The 15,884-nt window shown below is 39.9% G+C and overlaps 2 protein-coding genes across 3 annotated transcripts; both read left to right on the forward strand.

Moving 5' to 3' along the window:
- The first annotated feature begins 2,345 nt into the window (after positions 1 to 2,345).
- Positions 2,346 to 3,218, forward strand: LOC119741313 (alpha-protein kinase vwkA-like). Its single transcript, XM_038217062.1, has one exon. It carries the CDS (start codon positions 2,346 to 2,348, stop codon positions 3,216 to 3,218), a length of 873 nt encoding a protein of 290 aa, XP_038072990.1.
- Positions 3,219 to 7,221: 4,003 nt separating this feature from the next.
- Positions 7,222 to 15,884, forward strand: LOC119740432. Of its 2 annotated transcripts, none has more exons than XM_038215745.1 (2): positions 7,222 to 7,534; positions 15,288 to 15,884. In XM_038215745.1, exons 1-2 carry the CDS (start codon positions 7,252 to 7,254, stop codon positions 15,569 to 15,571), a joined length of 567 nt encoding a protein of 188 aa, XP_038071673.1. In that variant the 5' UTR covers positions 7,222 to 7,251; the 3' UTR covers positions 15,572 to 15,884. The 2 variants fall into 2 exon arrangements, with proteins under 2 accessions (XP_038071673.1, XP_038071672.1); XM_038215744.1 differs by lacking the exon at positions 7,222 to 7,534 and adding an exon at positions 14,598 to 14,965.

Consider the following 15,884-nt stretch of genomic DNA (forward strand, 5'->3'; position numbering starts at 1 on the left):
GAAAACAGTTTTTTAAAAAAATGTTTGTTTCTTTTTGTTTTTCGTCATGATGTAATCACATTTGTGCAAACTAAGATAAAAAAGTTAGTTGCTATCATATACTGCAAAATGGAGGGGTACAGTTACCAAAATGTTTCAAGCTGTATACGACCGTTCTCTCTTATTTATTATTATTGGGGGGGGGGGGGTTATTGGGAAGGGGGTACCTGTGGGTATGCAATTAATTGGTTGGTTACCGCAGGGCAGCGCATTTTCGTTCTAAAGTTATTATATAGCAACTAGTTTCAAAGAATTTAAGAGTAAACCAGAATAGACAAGTAACTTTTAAACCAAAAAAATCTTTATCACGAATGATATGTTCGTTTGGACTTCAGTAACTACATGTTCGTGGATAAAACATGAATTCAAGACCGAATAAAACTGACCTAAAAAGGGTTGTGACGAGTCACACGCAAAAATTGGGGGCTGTCCCTCCCCTTACCTACCCTCGTGAATGACACATTTCCATAATGGATGCACGCGGTCCCTTTACGCCTGATTGGCTAGTGCTTTTACCGCATCTCAGAACAAACATTATCATTGGCTAGTCTCGAGCATAATGAGGATTAGTTAATTGCACGTCGCATGTCATCACTTTGCCTTATACTTTGCCCTTTTCTAGTATATATTGTACTGCAAACCTGATGTATCTTATTTTTTTCTCCCAAATCCGTACTGTACTGCATTCTCATTAAGTTTTCAGCTCAGTAATGTTGCTTAAAGCGACAAAAGGATGCAAAATTGTGGAATCGTTAGGCACTATACTGTCCTGTATTCTGTGGGGTTTTTTTAGATTCATCCAAAGTATGATACGATGTATTTATATTTTTGGTTGGTATTTTCAGGTGACCAGTTGGACGATCATCAGCCAGCATCTCCTGTGCGTTGCCAGCTACCTCTTCCCGTCAGGCCCTCTGTCAGCCCAAGCCATCTGCCCTCTCCAACATTATCATCGCCGGACTGCAACTCGCCAGCCTCCTTGATGGAGACCAACAAGGCTGTAATGCCTTTTATTTGTACATATTTGGAACCCATGTAGATATAAACATCACTAAATTATTACCATTTTCATTTTGTAAATGATATAGGCCTAATGTTGGAATATGTAATAAGTTTTCTTTTTGGTTGCAACAGTAATTCGACTTTCCAAATTGGGTCCACGATTGGAAGGGCGCATTGTAAAAGTTCTGGGGCTTGGTTTTCATATTCCTCGTTCACATCCGAAATCTCTTTATCATTTTGGGAAATGGTTACTGACAACAACATATCCGAAATTTTTGAGCCAGGTTTTTTTTTTCATCTCGAGGGGCACATTATATTATGCTGGAGGGGGCACATTTATGTCCGCGAAAGGGGCACTTGTGTAAATGCACATAAGTGAAACATTTGTCTTGTATGTTAATTACGTCACTTCAAAGATATATCAGTGAACTTATGGTCTTAAAACGAGTTATACAGTTATACGTCTTTGTGCTAACAAGAATTAATTATAATGGTTACCTAGCATCTTCTTTCCACTGGCATATTTTGTTAGCTACATGCTGAGCAAACCGTACGGCCTCGAATGACTTTTGCTCAGCACGTATACCTCTCGTGTGCGATGGGCTTGACGGCGCCCTCGTTAATTATCAGAAATTTCCCGCTATATCATGACGTCATAGCTTTAATGTTAGAAACCAAAAATCCAGTTTGGGGTTTCATTGGGCTACAAGGTTGACAGAGCCGACTCGACACTACATCAGCGTTGGCAGTGCCTTTTTTGGAAGTCATGTAAGTATCATTAATTTGTATGAGTCAGAGAATTCGATCTCTTATGGAACATAGAGCTTGTCCCAGTGGGCACGAAACAAAATATATTGAATCGAATCTGAATGGCTAGCTATTCACTGCCAGTCTTTAAATTTGTATGCACACGCATTGCGTAAAGGCCGGATTTAGCACATCTATTAGAGTTACGCGGTAATCCTATTGGATATTTCTGGTTAGCATGCAGTATGAGTTGGTGAGTCAGCGATTCAGTCAAGAAATAGTAGCAATCCGAACACGCTATCAATTCTATCACAGAGGCCCCCCCCCCTTCGATGGCAAAAGCATTGCACTAACTATTGTTTAGATAATCCGTCATATGCATAAGGCACTTGTTTTGTACGATAACTGGCATACTGGTGTCTCTATTGAAGGGAGCCTCATGTTGTACAGTATTCACGCGCCAGGATTCGTCAAGCAAAACATTTTTCAGTACGAAATCGCAGAGTAAAATGAAATGCATTTCAATCTTATCCGCAGATAAAGGAACCATACAGAGGATGGGTAACGCTCAAAGCCATAAATCTGAACAGTTTTCCTTCAATGGAAGACAGGTGTGCGCAAGATTCAACGAAGACGACTTGATTTCAGAAGGAGAATCCAGATGCACCTTCCGGGGAATAATAAAGCCCATCGATAGCCACCGGTTCCAAAGTGGCAAGAATTGCGTTGTGAGAATGTGCACAAAAAGGCGGAAGGATAATGTGAACGAATATAATTGGCAGCCAAAAGCTCGCATAGAAATTGCAATGAAGATGGCCCAGCAGTTTAATGAATCCGGACGAAGCCACGAAATGATCAGCTTTCCTTATCCTGGCTTTACCACCGTTAAAAAGGTTCGTCCCCCGGTCAAGTGTACCGTCTACGAAGGTGCGCCATTAATCATCGAACGTTACCTTCATGACTACTCCTGGTTTCTGAGCAATTCTTCCCATGTCTTGGAGCCAACAAAACTACCATCAGCATTTTGCCACTTCACCTACCATCAGTCTAACGGTGCGTTCCTCGTTACGAACTTAAAAGGGGTTCAAAAAGGGAGCCGCTACACGTTCACCGATCCAGCCATCCACAGTTGTGAGGAGGGGAAATTCGGCTACTACGGTCGAACCGATCTCGGAGTGTACGGCATGATCAAGTTCTTCTCGGTACACATATGCACTCACATATGTGAAGGGTTACTTACACCCGATAAATCCAAGATTCCAAGAATGCTGAATTCTACAGTAGATGCCTTCATTGATAGAGCTATTGCTGCCAGACCTGCTGGTTCAACTTACGATGTCGAGTTGCTCCATCACGGGCTCAAGCCTGAACGAATACGGACACTTCACAACGAAATTGCGGCAGCGCTTGCAGGATATAGATCCCCGTGAAAAGGGTGAAACAGGCGTTTTCTAGGTTAAAAAAAGGGAACAGCTAAACGTCACCGATCTAGCCACCCACAGCTGTAAGAAAGAGAAATTCGGTAACTACGGTCTAACCGATCTTGGCAACCGATGAAGTTCCTGTCGGCACACAGATGAAATCACATGTGTGAAGGTTTCTCACACCCGACAGACTGCAGGATTCCAGGAAAGCCACACACATGTATATGGAATCAAGGATTCCATAATACCCGGCGCACTAGTGATTGTCTTAAGTTTGGTTTATAATTGTAGAGAAATCCCAGAAACTCTCAAATGTTTCATTAATTAAAAGTGACATCACAGAATTGAATATAGGCGACCTTGGTTGTCAGGAATTAAATGACCCATGTAAGATTGAGAAAAAAGGCACTTTTATTGTCCAACCAGAGTTAAGTGTCTCATTATGTGTCCAGTTGTTTTTATTGGCAAATTGTATATTTTATACAATATATCAATTTTATGTTTTTCAGTTTAAACATTTCAGTTTTTCTTTGTTTTTAAAGGGGGTGCATATATATTGGGGGTCCTGCTATATTTTCAATTCTTTCGGTCAATGTCTCTGTGGGTTGGTAATTTGTATGTGTATAATATTTGTATGTGTATATAATGTGTGTAATTTTTGGATACTTTTATATTTTTTGGATTGTGCGTATATTAAGTTTTTCTATCTTACTATTTTTATCTTTGACATTTTTATTCCTTGTATCGACTTTTTCAAACACTTTAACGTTACAGTTACTCTTTTTTTAATATATATATAATGCTATACTATTAGTTTATTTTTCAAACTTGTAAAGCGCATTGAGCGTCTTTTTTAGACGGATTTTGGCGCTATATAAATGTTCTCTAGTATTATTATGTTCATACCTCTAAGAGGAATGGACATCATTGCCAAAAGATCTACCCCAACCTATTTTAATAATGACAAACATGTAATGTGTATGTCTTACTGCATATAAATGTCGGTAGGGCACATAGTGGCATGAGATTGTGAATCCGAGCCACTATCAGCTGTGACCTTTTGTTCCTTGCTTCAATGTTCTGTGTATTTAAGCACTGCTGTATTTGGAGAAACTTTGATCACTCCATGTATAATCACCTATAATTCCTGCCTTTATCACGGTAAACATCAAAGTGCATTGTATACTACGGAACGAGAAATTCCATATGTTTTATTATAGGTTTCCGAGCCAATTTCCTAAAATGTTCATTCACTTCTGAAAATCGGTCACTCATTTTCATCTGAATGTGAGAATCGGTCTAAACACGCGTTTTGTTTTCGTTACTAGAGCATTCGATTCCAATTCAATTCAATCATTTAAGTGATTGAGCAGCACCTTTCGTTGATGTCCACATGGGCGTCGCGAGGGGGGGGGGGGCGAGGGGGGGGGGGCACTTGCCTTTGCCCCCCTCTAGAAAAAAATCCTGGCGACGCCCATGGATGTCCATTCAGATTCGTTTACAAGACTTCTTTTTCACTTTTAGGGGGCGATTTCAAACATTCACCATTCTATTTCACTTTTAGTTTAATGCCTTCGGCAGCAGATACAATTAGGGGTTTCTTTTTCATTAACCGTCGATCAAATTAGCTGTACCTGAAATCAATTAAGAAAAGGTATGCTTGCGTAAATGAATGCGCAGGTAACGTAATTGGTCGTCTGTTTCTCAAAACCGAAATGCACAGACAATGAAAACGATTGAACTTTCGTTGAATTGAAATGGGATGCATTCAAATCAGACGAAAGTGAATGACCGATTTTCAGAAGTGAATGAACATTTTAGGAAATTGGCTGGGAAAACCTATACTTTATTATATATGGCATCATGGCTTTTTTTAATTAGGTAGTTAACAAATAAACGCAGTATAGCCAAGTCTGTTTACAAAACGATATTCTGTTTCTTTTTTGACCTCACCTTTTCAAATGCTGTATTTTATCCAAAACAAGGTTGAATTAAATAGTACAGCTGTTCTATGAGTGCACAAAATTATATAACTTTTCCCGGCCAATTTCAATAAGTTTTCATTAAATTTAACGCCTGGCTTATTCGATTTAGATTGAAATTGAAAGATTAATTAGATCAGCATTCGACAATCAAAAAGAACCATTCAATTTCACTATCCGAGCATTCTATCGCCTTTTAGCTTCACTCGTTCCTATCAAAGATGCATTCATATTAAATGTATCGCGTTGTTCATTCAATTTCGTCTGAACCAGCAGTGAGGGTTGATCGGGCATTCATTTTAATTATTAAATGGGCAAACATATTTCACATTTTGTCAAACATCTTTTAAGACTTAATACGTGTCCGCATGATCCTTAGCCTAAATCATATTTGATGTCTTAAATCTGTAGATGCCTTTCTTTCTTAATTAAAGGGTATGTGCAATGAACTTTTCTCAGGAATTCTTTTGTGCAACTCTTTACTACATTGTACTATGAAATGTAAGAAAACTACACATTTGAAAACATTGCTTTGGTTAATCTTTTTGCAAAAGTGCACTTCTCAGTTTAAATGCTTTTCCGGACTACGTATGAACGCGCTGTTACTGTGATGTCATTTCAGGAAGACACTGTTCAGTTTAGGGGTTTTTCTTTCAAATTATTCATCCAAAGTTTGCTAATTGAAAACATTTGTGGGAAAGGGTTGCTCATTGGCTTACTGCCATGTATCATAGAATCACAAAATAAAAGACATTTATGAAAGCAAAATATCCAAAATTGTAGCAACTTTTTTCGCTGCAATAGCCATGTAACATTAATCATGCCCGGAAAACCATCACAGGTTTTCTAATGAATATGAATTATTGCATTAGCATAAAAACGGAGAAGGCATAAAAACACCCCTCAAAATGGAAAATAAAACTTGCAAATAAGGTTAAATATGACACAAAGAGGGGTACTGTGGTCCAATGGTTACGGTGGTCGACTCGTCTGCCGTGATACAAGGGTTCGAATCCTGGCCGTGGGAACATGGTGCTTGTGCTCTTGAGCAAGGCACTTTACCACTATTGATTCGTCCTTCGGATATGACGTAAAGCCGTAGGTCCCGTGTGTTGTGTAATGCACGTTAAAGAACCCAGAAACACTTCTCGCTAGGAGAAGGGGTTCGCCCCGGTGTTTCTGGCAGTGGCCGCAGCACCTTGTAAACCCTGGTGCCACACCTCCAGTTTAAATTTTCTAGATGGAATATTTCGGAGGACCACCAACCAAGTACCAAGTACCAAAGATGTATTTTCAAGGTTTGCATTGAAAACGTACTTTGCATGTAAGTGTTCGGTCAGACATACGCAAGATAACATTTAAGAAATAACGCAAGAGAAGTGTTCTCGATGGTACAACCATTGCCAAACATTACATAATTTTCATGTTTTTCCCCACTGGGCCATCTTCTCACGATTCGTTGCTAATAATGTCAAAATCAACCAAATACTCGCGTAAAAGGGTAATTTTCCTACCGACGCCCCTTGCTGTATATCTTTCTCTTTCCCCTCACTCCATTATGAATGTACACCCTTTCCAAGAAAATTTCTGAGCCTTCCATCAGTGTAACTTCCCCTTGTTCGCTGGTCTGAGGATGTATAACGCAACTTTTGTTTGGGGAACAGTCAGTCTCTTGCCGTTTCCTACGATGGACCACGGGATCATCTTTTTATATAAACTGTTTTCCCCACAGCTTTATGTGGCAGCAGAAGCAAAATGGTATCTCCCATGGTCCATCGGAGCAAACCCTCCCTCTTTGTGTTAAAACAAATTGCTTATTTTTAAATTGTTTGAAAATAGTTGTCTGTAATGTAATAACTTGAGGCGATGCAAGATAATCGACAAAGTTAATTGCGAGACCTCAGGTGTATCCAAGCCCAAGCCCCGCCTCAAAAAGAGAGAGAGGAAGCAGTACATGTTCATGTATAGCTTGAAACAGTTCATTAACTTTATCCCTCAATTTTAAATCATAGGATTGCAAACTAACTTTTTATCTTACATCTCCGAGTCCCTATACCATGGATTTCAAGATCTCTTGCGCTTTGAACCTGTCCCCTGAGTTGGTATGGTTTAGTCGCCAGTCCTACGACGAAGAGGTTTCATCATTATCCGACTGTGGGCCCGATGATTGGCCGTGTCACTACGGCGGATACTTCCCTGAGATGCCGCACGACCTGGGCAGTGACGGTACTCAGTCTCCGGGACGTGACGACACCGATGATGAGGCAGAGAATGTCAGAGATGACTTCTCTCTCGCTCTCTTAGATCTGGAGCAGGTGATCCGAGGTGTACATGATTTAGGTGAGTGCCATTTTTTTAATGTATAGATTTAATGTTCAGCTCCCTAAAGAAGGCTTCAGTTGTGGAATTTTGCATCATTCTCAAATCTTTTTTGCCACTTTAGTATTGTACTGCCAACCTGATGTATCTTATTTTGTTTCCAATTTAACTCTCATTAAGTGTTCATCTCAGTGATGTTGTTTTAAGCGTCAAAGGATGCAAAATTGGGGAATCAAAATTTTGCATTACGGTTCTGTCTAACGTTCTGCGTTTTCAAAATTCATCCGAAGTATGATAGTATTTTTGTTTTGTATTTCCAGGTTACCAGATGGGCGATCATCAGCCAGCATCTCCTTTGCTTTGCCAGCTACCTCTTCCCGTCAGGCCCTCTGTCAGCCCAAGCTACCTACCCTCTCCAACATCATCATCACCGGACTGCAAATCGCCAGCCTCCTTGATGGAGACCAGCTACTCGTCGTCACCAAACCTCCACAGCCATTCTCCCTTCCCTGAGCTGATGATCGCTACCTCCCCAGTCCTGATGGAGACGCTTCTCACTCCCGTGACAGTCTTCACTCTCCGGACATGTTCGCCGGTTGAATAGTACTGATTAAGCGTAGATGAAGTGCATGGCTGTAATGCCTTTTAATGGTAAATACTCGGGACCCATGTATAGATATAAACATTATAAAATTATTACCATTTTCATTTTGTAAATGATATAGGCTTAATGTGGGCTTGCAGTTTTTTTACTTGCAACAATTATTAAACTTTCGAACTTTGCTCCCTGATTGGAACTTGAAACAGATAGATAATTACAACAACCATGCAATTGTCCTAAAAGACAGTGAATGTAAATTATTTTAGCATTGTAAATACGGTTTTGTGAATATTAAAATCAAAAAGAAAAAGTTTGTTAAAAAAAATGTTGGTTTCTTTTTGTTTTTCGTCATGAGGTAATCACATTTTGTGCAAATTAAGATGCGAAAAAGCGGTACAGGTACTAAAATGTTTTTAGCTGTACGACCGTTTTCTCTTATTTTTTATTAATTTTTTTCGGGGGGGGACCTTTGGAGTTCAGAGTTTTCGGGGCTTCTGTGAAATTTTGCCTGGTTTTTTTATGGCCCAATTATAATTTTCCTGCAGAAAACTACCATTTGCAATGATTATTCAGTTGGGTTTCGTTCCGGGAGTCACCACTCAAGAAGATGGGAGAGAGAAAGCGTTACTTTCAACCACTTATTTAAATTACTTTTCTGTCAAACATTCTGTCAATTATTACATGTTTTTCATGTACCTACCAACTGGGCAACCGTCCTACGATTCGTTGCTCCTAGTATCAAAAATCAATCATTTAGGGGCCTACCCAAGTAAAAGGATAACTTCCCTGCCGACGCTCCTTGCTCACTCCATAACAAATGTGGCCTAACACCAGCACGCTTTAGAAGATTTTCTTTAAAATATCTTATATCACGTGTACAGAGTACGCGATTTCCTTGGACAGTTAATGTTTTTAGCTCAGCACGTATAGCTCAGTCACGTTGACCGTACACGGTGAGTTTTTCGCCTCGCAATGCGAACGATATCAAACAGGATAGATATTTGCCTCATGGCCTCGCAAGACAAAAAAAACAGCAAAAACTTATCACACACCGGGATATGTGGGAAGCTGCATGCTGAGCAAACCGTACGACCTCGAATGACTTTTTGCTCAGCACGTACCTCTCGAGTGCGGCTTGACGGCGCCCTGGTTAATAATTACGGGTATGATCAATGACCGGGAAATTCCCGCAATACCATGACGTCAAAGCTTCAATTTTAGAAGCCAAAAATCCAGTTTGGCGTTTCATTCGGTGCGCGCGCTACAAGGTTGAAAGAGCCGACTCGACACGACATCTGTGCCTTTTTGGAAGGGATATATTTGATCTAAACACAATCCTATAATTGTCTCGGAGATCATGTAAGTATCATTCATTTGTATGAGAGAATTCGATTTCTTATGGAACATAATAGAGCTTGTCCCAGCGCGCACGAAAAAACTAAATCGAATCAGAATGGCTAGCTACTCACTAGAATTCTTTTTATGCACACGCATTGCATAAAGGCCGGATTTAGCACATCCATTGGGGTTACGCGGCATAATCCTATTTGATATTTATGCAGTCGGTGAGTCAGTGACTCAGTCAAGAAGAGCTATATATATCAATTCGATCCTGCTATCAAGTATATCACACAAAAAAACCTTCCATGGCGAAAGCATTGCGCTAGCTATTGTTTAGATATCTCCGTCATAGGGCAGTTGCTGTTTTATGTGTCGCTATTGAATGGGGCCTAATGTTGTACAGTATTCATGTGCCAGGATTCGTCAAGCAAAACATTTTTCAGTACGAAATCGCGAAGTAAAATGAAATGCATTTCAATCTTATCCGCAGAGGATAAAAGGATGGGTAACGATCAAAGCCATAAATCTGAACAGTTTTCATTCAATGGAAGAGAGGTGTGCGCAAGATTCAACGAAGACGACTGGATTTTGGAAGGAGAGTCCAGACGAACCTTCCGGGGAATAATAAAGCCCATCGATAGCTACTGGTTCCAAAGTGGCAACAATTGCATTGTGAGAATGTACAGAAAAGAATGGATAAAAAGTGCGAACGAATACAATTGGCAGCCACGAGCTCGCACGGAAATGGCGATGAATATGGCACAGCAGTTTAATGAATCCAGACGAAGCCACGAAACGATCAACTTTCCTTATCCTGGCTTTACCAAAGTTGAAAAGTGTTCCTCGGTCGAGCGTGGAGTGGTCTACAAAGGTGCGTCATTAATCATCGAACCTTTCCTTGATGGCTACTTGTGCTTCCTGAGTAATTCCTCCTTCGTCTTGGAGCCAAGAAAATTTGAACTCCCATCAGCATTTTGCCACTACACCTACCATAAGTCTAACGGTGAGTTTCTCGTTACCGACTTAAAAGGGGTTCAAAAAGGGAATAGCTACAAGTTCACCGATCCAGCCATCCACAGCTGTAAGAAAAAGAAATACGGCTACTACGGTCCAACCGATCTCGGAGTGTACGGCATGATCAAGTTCTTCTCGACACACATATGCAGTCGCATTTGTGAAAGGTTTCTCAAACCCGAAACATCCAGGCTTCCAAGAGACCTGAAATCTGAAGTAGATGGCTTCATTGATAGAGCTATTGCTCTCAGACCTGCTGGTTCAACTTACGATTTCGAGTTGCGCAATCATGGGCTCGAGGATGAACAAATACGGAAACATCACAACAAAATTGCAGCAGCGCTTGCAGGAAATGAGTCATCCCCCGTGAAAAGGCTGACACGGGCGTTTTCTTCACACAAGTAAACTGTAAAAAGAGCGCTTTATTAACCCGAGTAAATTGTCTGATTGTTTTAATACCGTGAAGAGGAATGTATTTTGCCAAAACAATGTTCAAGTGTAAAGCCTCTCCGTAATAAAACATGTAATTTTAACCCCAAATAAGGATCTTTACCCAACCTCTTTTAATAGTAATATGTCTTACTGCCAGTAGGGCACAACTACAAAAAAAAATGTTTTCTGAAGGGGTTTCCAATATAACCAGCTCTTCTGCAACGCTTATTGATAACATCATTAGTAATAGTTATGACTTACAGGGACAACAAGGTATTCCCTTTGATGATACAACTGATTATTTACCAGTTTTTCAAATCACTCAGATGAATGACTCACCTCGTATTATCAGAGATGTTTCACAGTGTTACTACAAGAACATTACTAAGCATACTACTTCATCATTCAGTTGGCCACTGTTAATTGGAACGATGTGTATTCTATTGATGATCCTGACGATGGATTTAATGCATTTACATCTCGTTTCTCTTACATTTACAACAAACAATTCCCGCTGAGGAAAGTTCAACCCAAAAAGAAGTTGAAATCCTGGATGACAGACGGCATTCTAAAGTCTATCAAATCGAAGAATAAGTTGTACCATCAGAAGGTCCTCAAAAGGCCTAATGCGGAGAATGAAAAAACCTACAAAGTTTACCGTAATAAATGCAGTGATCAAGCAAGCAAAAATCAACTGCTTCGAGGGCAAGTTTTCTTAAGCTAAATCCAATGTAGAAACGTGGAATATCATTAACTCCATGCTGAAGCCTGCCACTTCTGAGAAATCTCGCAACTACACTTTTAAATGCAGTGGTAAGCAAACCAGTGACCAGAGTGAAATTGCAAACGCATTCAACCAGTATTTCACTCAGATCGGTACGACGTTGGACAGTGAAATCCCCCAAGCTCAAACCAGTTACCGGGACTATCTCACAAATTCAAACATGCAGTCTCTGTATTTCAATTCAATCAGTGAGCTTGAAATCATTCGAAATGCAGGATTGTTTCAGAACAACAAGGCTCCAGGTGTGAACGACTTTAGCCTGGGAGTCGTCAAATCTATTATTCATGCGATTAGTAAGCCTTTATGTCATGTGTTTAATAGCTCGTTATCTTGTGGTGTGTTTCCTAGTAGATTGAAAGCAGCGAAAGTGACGCCGATATATAAAAGTGGTAACCATTCCGAGTTAAGCAATTACAGACCAATCTCGGTACTGTCTTGTTTATTCAAACTTCTTGAGAAAATTGTGTATGATAGAACAATCAAGTTTCTTGATAAGTTCCATGTAATCTGTGACAGCCAGTATGGATTCCGAAGCAACCATTCAACGTCTTCAGCACTGATTGACTTAACCAACAAGGTTATCGATGCTTTTGAGGACAACAAATATGCCATGGGGATTTTTCTTGACTTATCCGAAGCGTTTGACACCATTAATCATGAGATCCTTTTACAGAAGATTGATCACTATGAGATCCGTGGCATAGCAAATGATTGGTTCAAAACTTATCTTCACAATCGTTCTCAATGTGTCAAATATAATAATAACATATCTGATTTTAATACAATTACTCATGGTGTCCCCCAGGGCTCACTCCTGCGTCCGTTACTTTGTATTTTGTACATAAATGATATTTCATCTACTTCTGATTTACTTTCATTTATTCTATATGCAGATGACACTAACATATTTCTTTCTGATAAGCACCTCCCTACCTTATTTGATAATGCCAATCTAAATCTGGTTAATGTTTGTGAGTGGCTGAAAGCCAACCGACTCTCTCTCTCTGAATATTAAGAAATGTAGTTTTATGATTTTCCACAGTAAAAGAAAACACTGCAATATTTCCAATCTTACTATTCAGTTGTTAAACGAAACAATTCATCGTGTTGACAAAATTAAGTTCCTTGGTGTAATACTTGACAACAAGTTGACATGGACTCATCACATCAATGATATTGCTAGTAAGATTTCAAAATCCATTGGTATTATACACAGACTCAAACACATTTTCCGTATGTATAGTGGCACGAGATTGTGAATTGAGCCTCTATCGGCTATGAACTTTGTTCCCTGCTTCAATGTTCTGGGTACTTAAACACTGATAGACTTTGATCCCTTCATATAAATCACCTCGTTTTTCTGTTTGTTTTTTATTTTATTGGCATGTAATTCCCCTTGTTCCTTGCTTCAGTGTTCTGTGTATTTTAGCACTGCTGTATTTGGAGAAACTTTATCCCTCCATATATAATCACTTTTTTTACTTTTATTACGGTAAGCATCAACGGAACGGGAAATTCCAAAGTTGTTTACTTTATGGTATCATGTCTTTTTTAAATAAGTTTAAATAACTGTTTCCATTAAAAGGTAGTTGATAAATAAACACAGTAGCCAAGTCTGCTTACACGACGGTATTATGTTTCTCTTTTGTCCTCACCTTTTCAAAAAAAATGCCTTTTATCCGAGACAAGGTAAAACAAATAGTATATTCGTTAGTACGGTGCCGGCATCATGTGTGGTTGTAGGTTTAATGTTAAAAATGCAACTAACAAAAGTTACTGTCACATACCGAATTTCTGCAGCAGGTCAAGGAAAGACAGATCGAGGGATATCCCCTCGAAGATACACACATGCTTGTTCCGTTCTGCGGGTGGTCAAAAGCCCCCACACAACTCGGTCCTAATTTTCCTCACAATAAAAAAAAGTCCCTGACAACGCGTCTTTTTGTCCAAGAACACAGACAACATGATCCTCACCCACCAGGGCTGGAACCCATACCCCTGAAAATAAGTTTATGGTTTATGGTTTATTTTTTTATATCATGGCACAAAACATAATTAACAAGCATCTATATCAAGATGACAGAAATGATACGAGGGATCCGGGTAAAAAGCGTATGCTTGTACAAGACCTGGAACCCGTAATTACAAATTAAGCTAATAAGTTATGTCATACACTAGACTGAATTATATCAGGTAATATTACAAGGAAAGAAATAAATTAATTACAATAATACAGGAAGGAGGGAAGAGGGAAAGGAGCCAAAAGTGGCCGAGGAATTATTAAACAATGATACTTTTCAACAATCCGTGGGATGACATGTGTTGGTCATCGTTACTATGAAACAATTCACAAATAACTTTAATTTTGCATGCGCATAAGCATTATTGAATGGAAGCACAAGTCGCGAAAATGCCAGGGTAGAATTTTTGAAGAAGTACATGTACAAGTCTATCATATCTGAATAAGTCGCACAAAACGAGCCTTTTTAGTTTGATGACAACGCAGTTTTTCTTCAATGGAGCTTTTGTGTCAATCTTACTTTTTAAAAAGCCAGATTGGCTGAAGAGTATAGAACCTATCTTCTTCTAATTGACTGTCAAATGGAGCATTATTCTGGGATAGGTTTTTCGGTTCATCTCTGACTGAGCCAGCTGTCCGCGCATGAGATTACCTCACTGAACTTCTGACGGCGCCGCGCCGCCCTTTGAAGCTTCCGCTAACCGCATAATACTTTCATCGTCGCCTTGTGTTGCCACTCACCAGCCGGGGGTACAGGTACAAGTCAGGGCGGTACTTTGGTCTCTTTTTCTCGATCAGTCTTGATTAGGTTACACAAGCCTTGTGATTGACAGCTATTGTTACGGGATGAGATAAAAAGCCAGTCAATCTTGTCAACTTGTCATTCGATTCAGATTCTCATCTGTGAAGACAGCTCAAATATTCTGCTCTATAATATTCCCTTGTTCTTCAAGTTTATCAATCCGAGTCCTTATACCATGGATTTCAAGATCGCCTGCGCTTTGAACCTGTCCCCTGAGTTGGTATGGTTTAGTCGTCGGTCCTACGACGAAGAGGTTTCATCATCATCCGACTGTGGGCCCGATGGTTGGCCGTGTCACTACGGCGGATACTTCCCTGAGATGCCGCACGACCTGGGCAGTGACGGTACTCAGTCTCCGGGACGTGACGACACCGATGATGAGGCAGGGAATGGCAGAGAGGACTTCTCTCTCCGTCTCTTCGATCTGGAGCAGGTGAACCGAGATGTGCATGATTTCGGTAAGTGCCATTTTTTACGATGTAGATTTAATCCCCCATTTTTGTATTTTAATTTATAGCTCTCTAAAGAAAGCCTAAATTGTGGAATCTTGGATCATTCTCCAAATGTGTGGCATTGCTAGGATTGTACTACCAAACCTCACTGTGTCTATTTTTTTCCAATTTCGTACTGCATTTCATTCTCAATCAGTTTTCAGCTCAGTGATGTCATTTTAAGAACCAAAAGGATGCACAATTGTGGAATCAAAATCTCGCAGTACCTATCTAATGTTCTGCTTTTTTTAAAACATCCAAAGTATGAAAGTATTTTTTTTTTCTTCAGGTGACCAGATGGACGATCATCAGCCAGCATCTCCTGTGCATTGCCAGCTACCTCTTCCCGTCAGGCCCTCTGTCAGCCCAAGCTACCTACCCTCTCCAACATCATCATCACCGGACTGCAACTCGCCAGCCTCCTTGATGGAGACAAGCTACTCGTCGTCACCGAACCTCCACAGACCTTCTTCCTTCCCTGAGCTGATGATCGCTACCTCCCCAGTCCTGATGGAGACGCTTCTCACTCCGGTGACAGTCTCCACTCTGCGGACATTTTCACCGGTTAATTAAGCGTAGATGAAGTGCATGATTGCAGTGCCTTTTAATTGTAAACATTTGGGCCGCATGTATAGATATAAACATTATTATTATTTATATCAGGCTTCCAGCGGTAAAAGTTAATCAGCATATTGTATTTTACATTTTCATTTTGTAAATGATATAGACCTATGTTGGAAGTAAGTTTTCTTTTGGTTGCAACATTCATTAAACTTTCGAATTCGAACTTTCGAGATAATTACTACAACAAACCAATTGTCTTGAAAGACTGTGAATGTACATTATTTGAGCATTGTAAATACGATTTGGTGAATATTAAAATCGG

The sequence above is a fragment of the Patiria miniata genome, unplaced genomic scaffold (assembly GCF_015706575.1).
Source record: "Patiria miniata isolate m_02_andy unplaced genomic scaffold, ASM1570657v1 HiC_scaffold_5, whole genome shotgun sequence".
In the NCBI taxonomy this organism is placed as follows: domain Eukaryota; kingdom Metazoa; phylum Echinodermata; class Asteroidea; order Valvatida; family Asterinidae; genus Patiria; species Patiria miniata.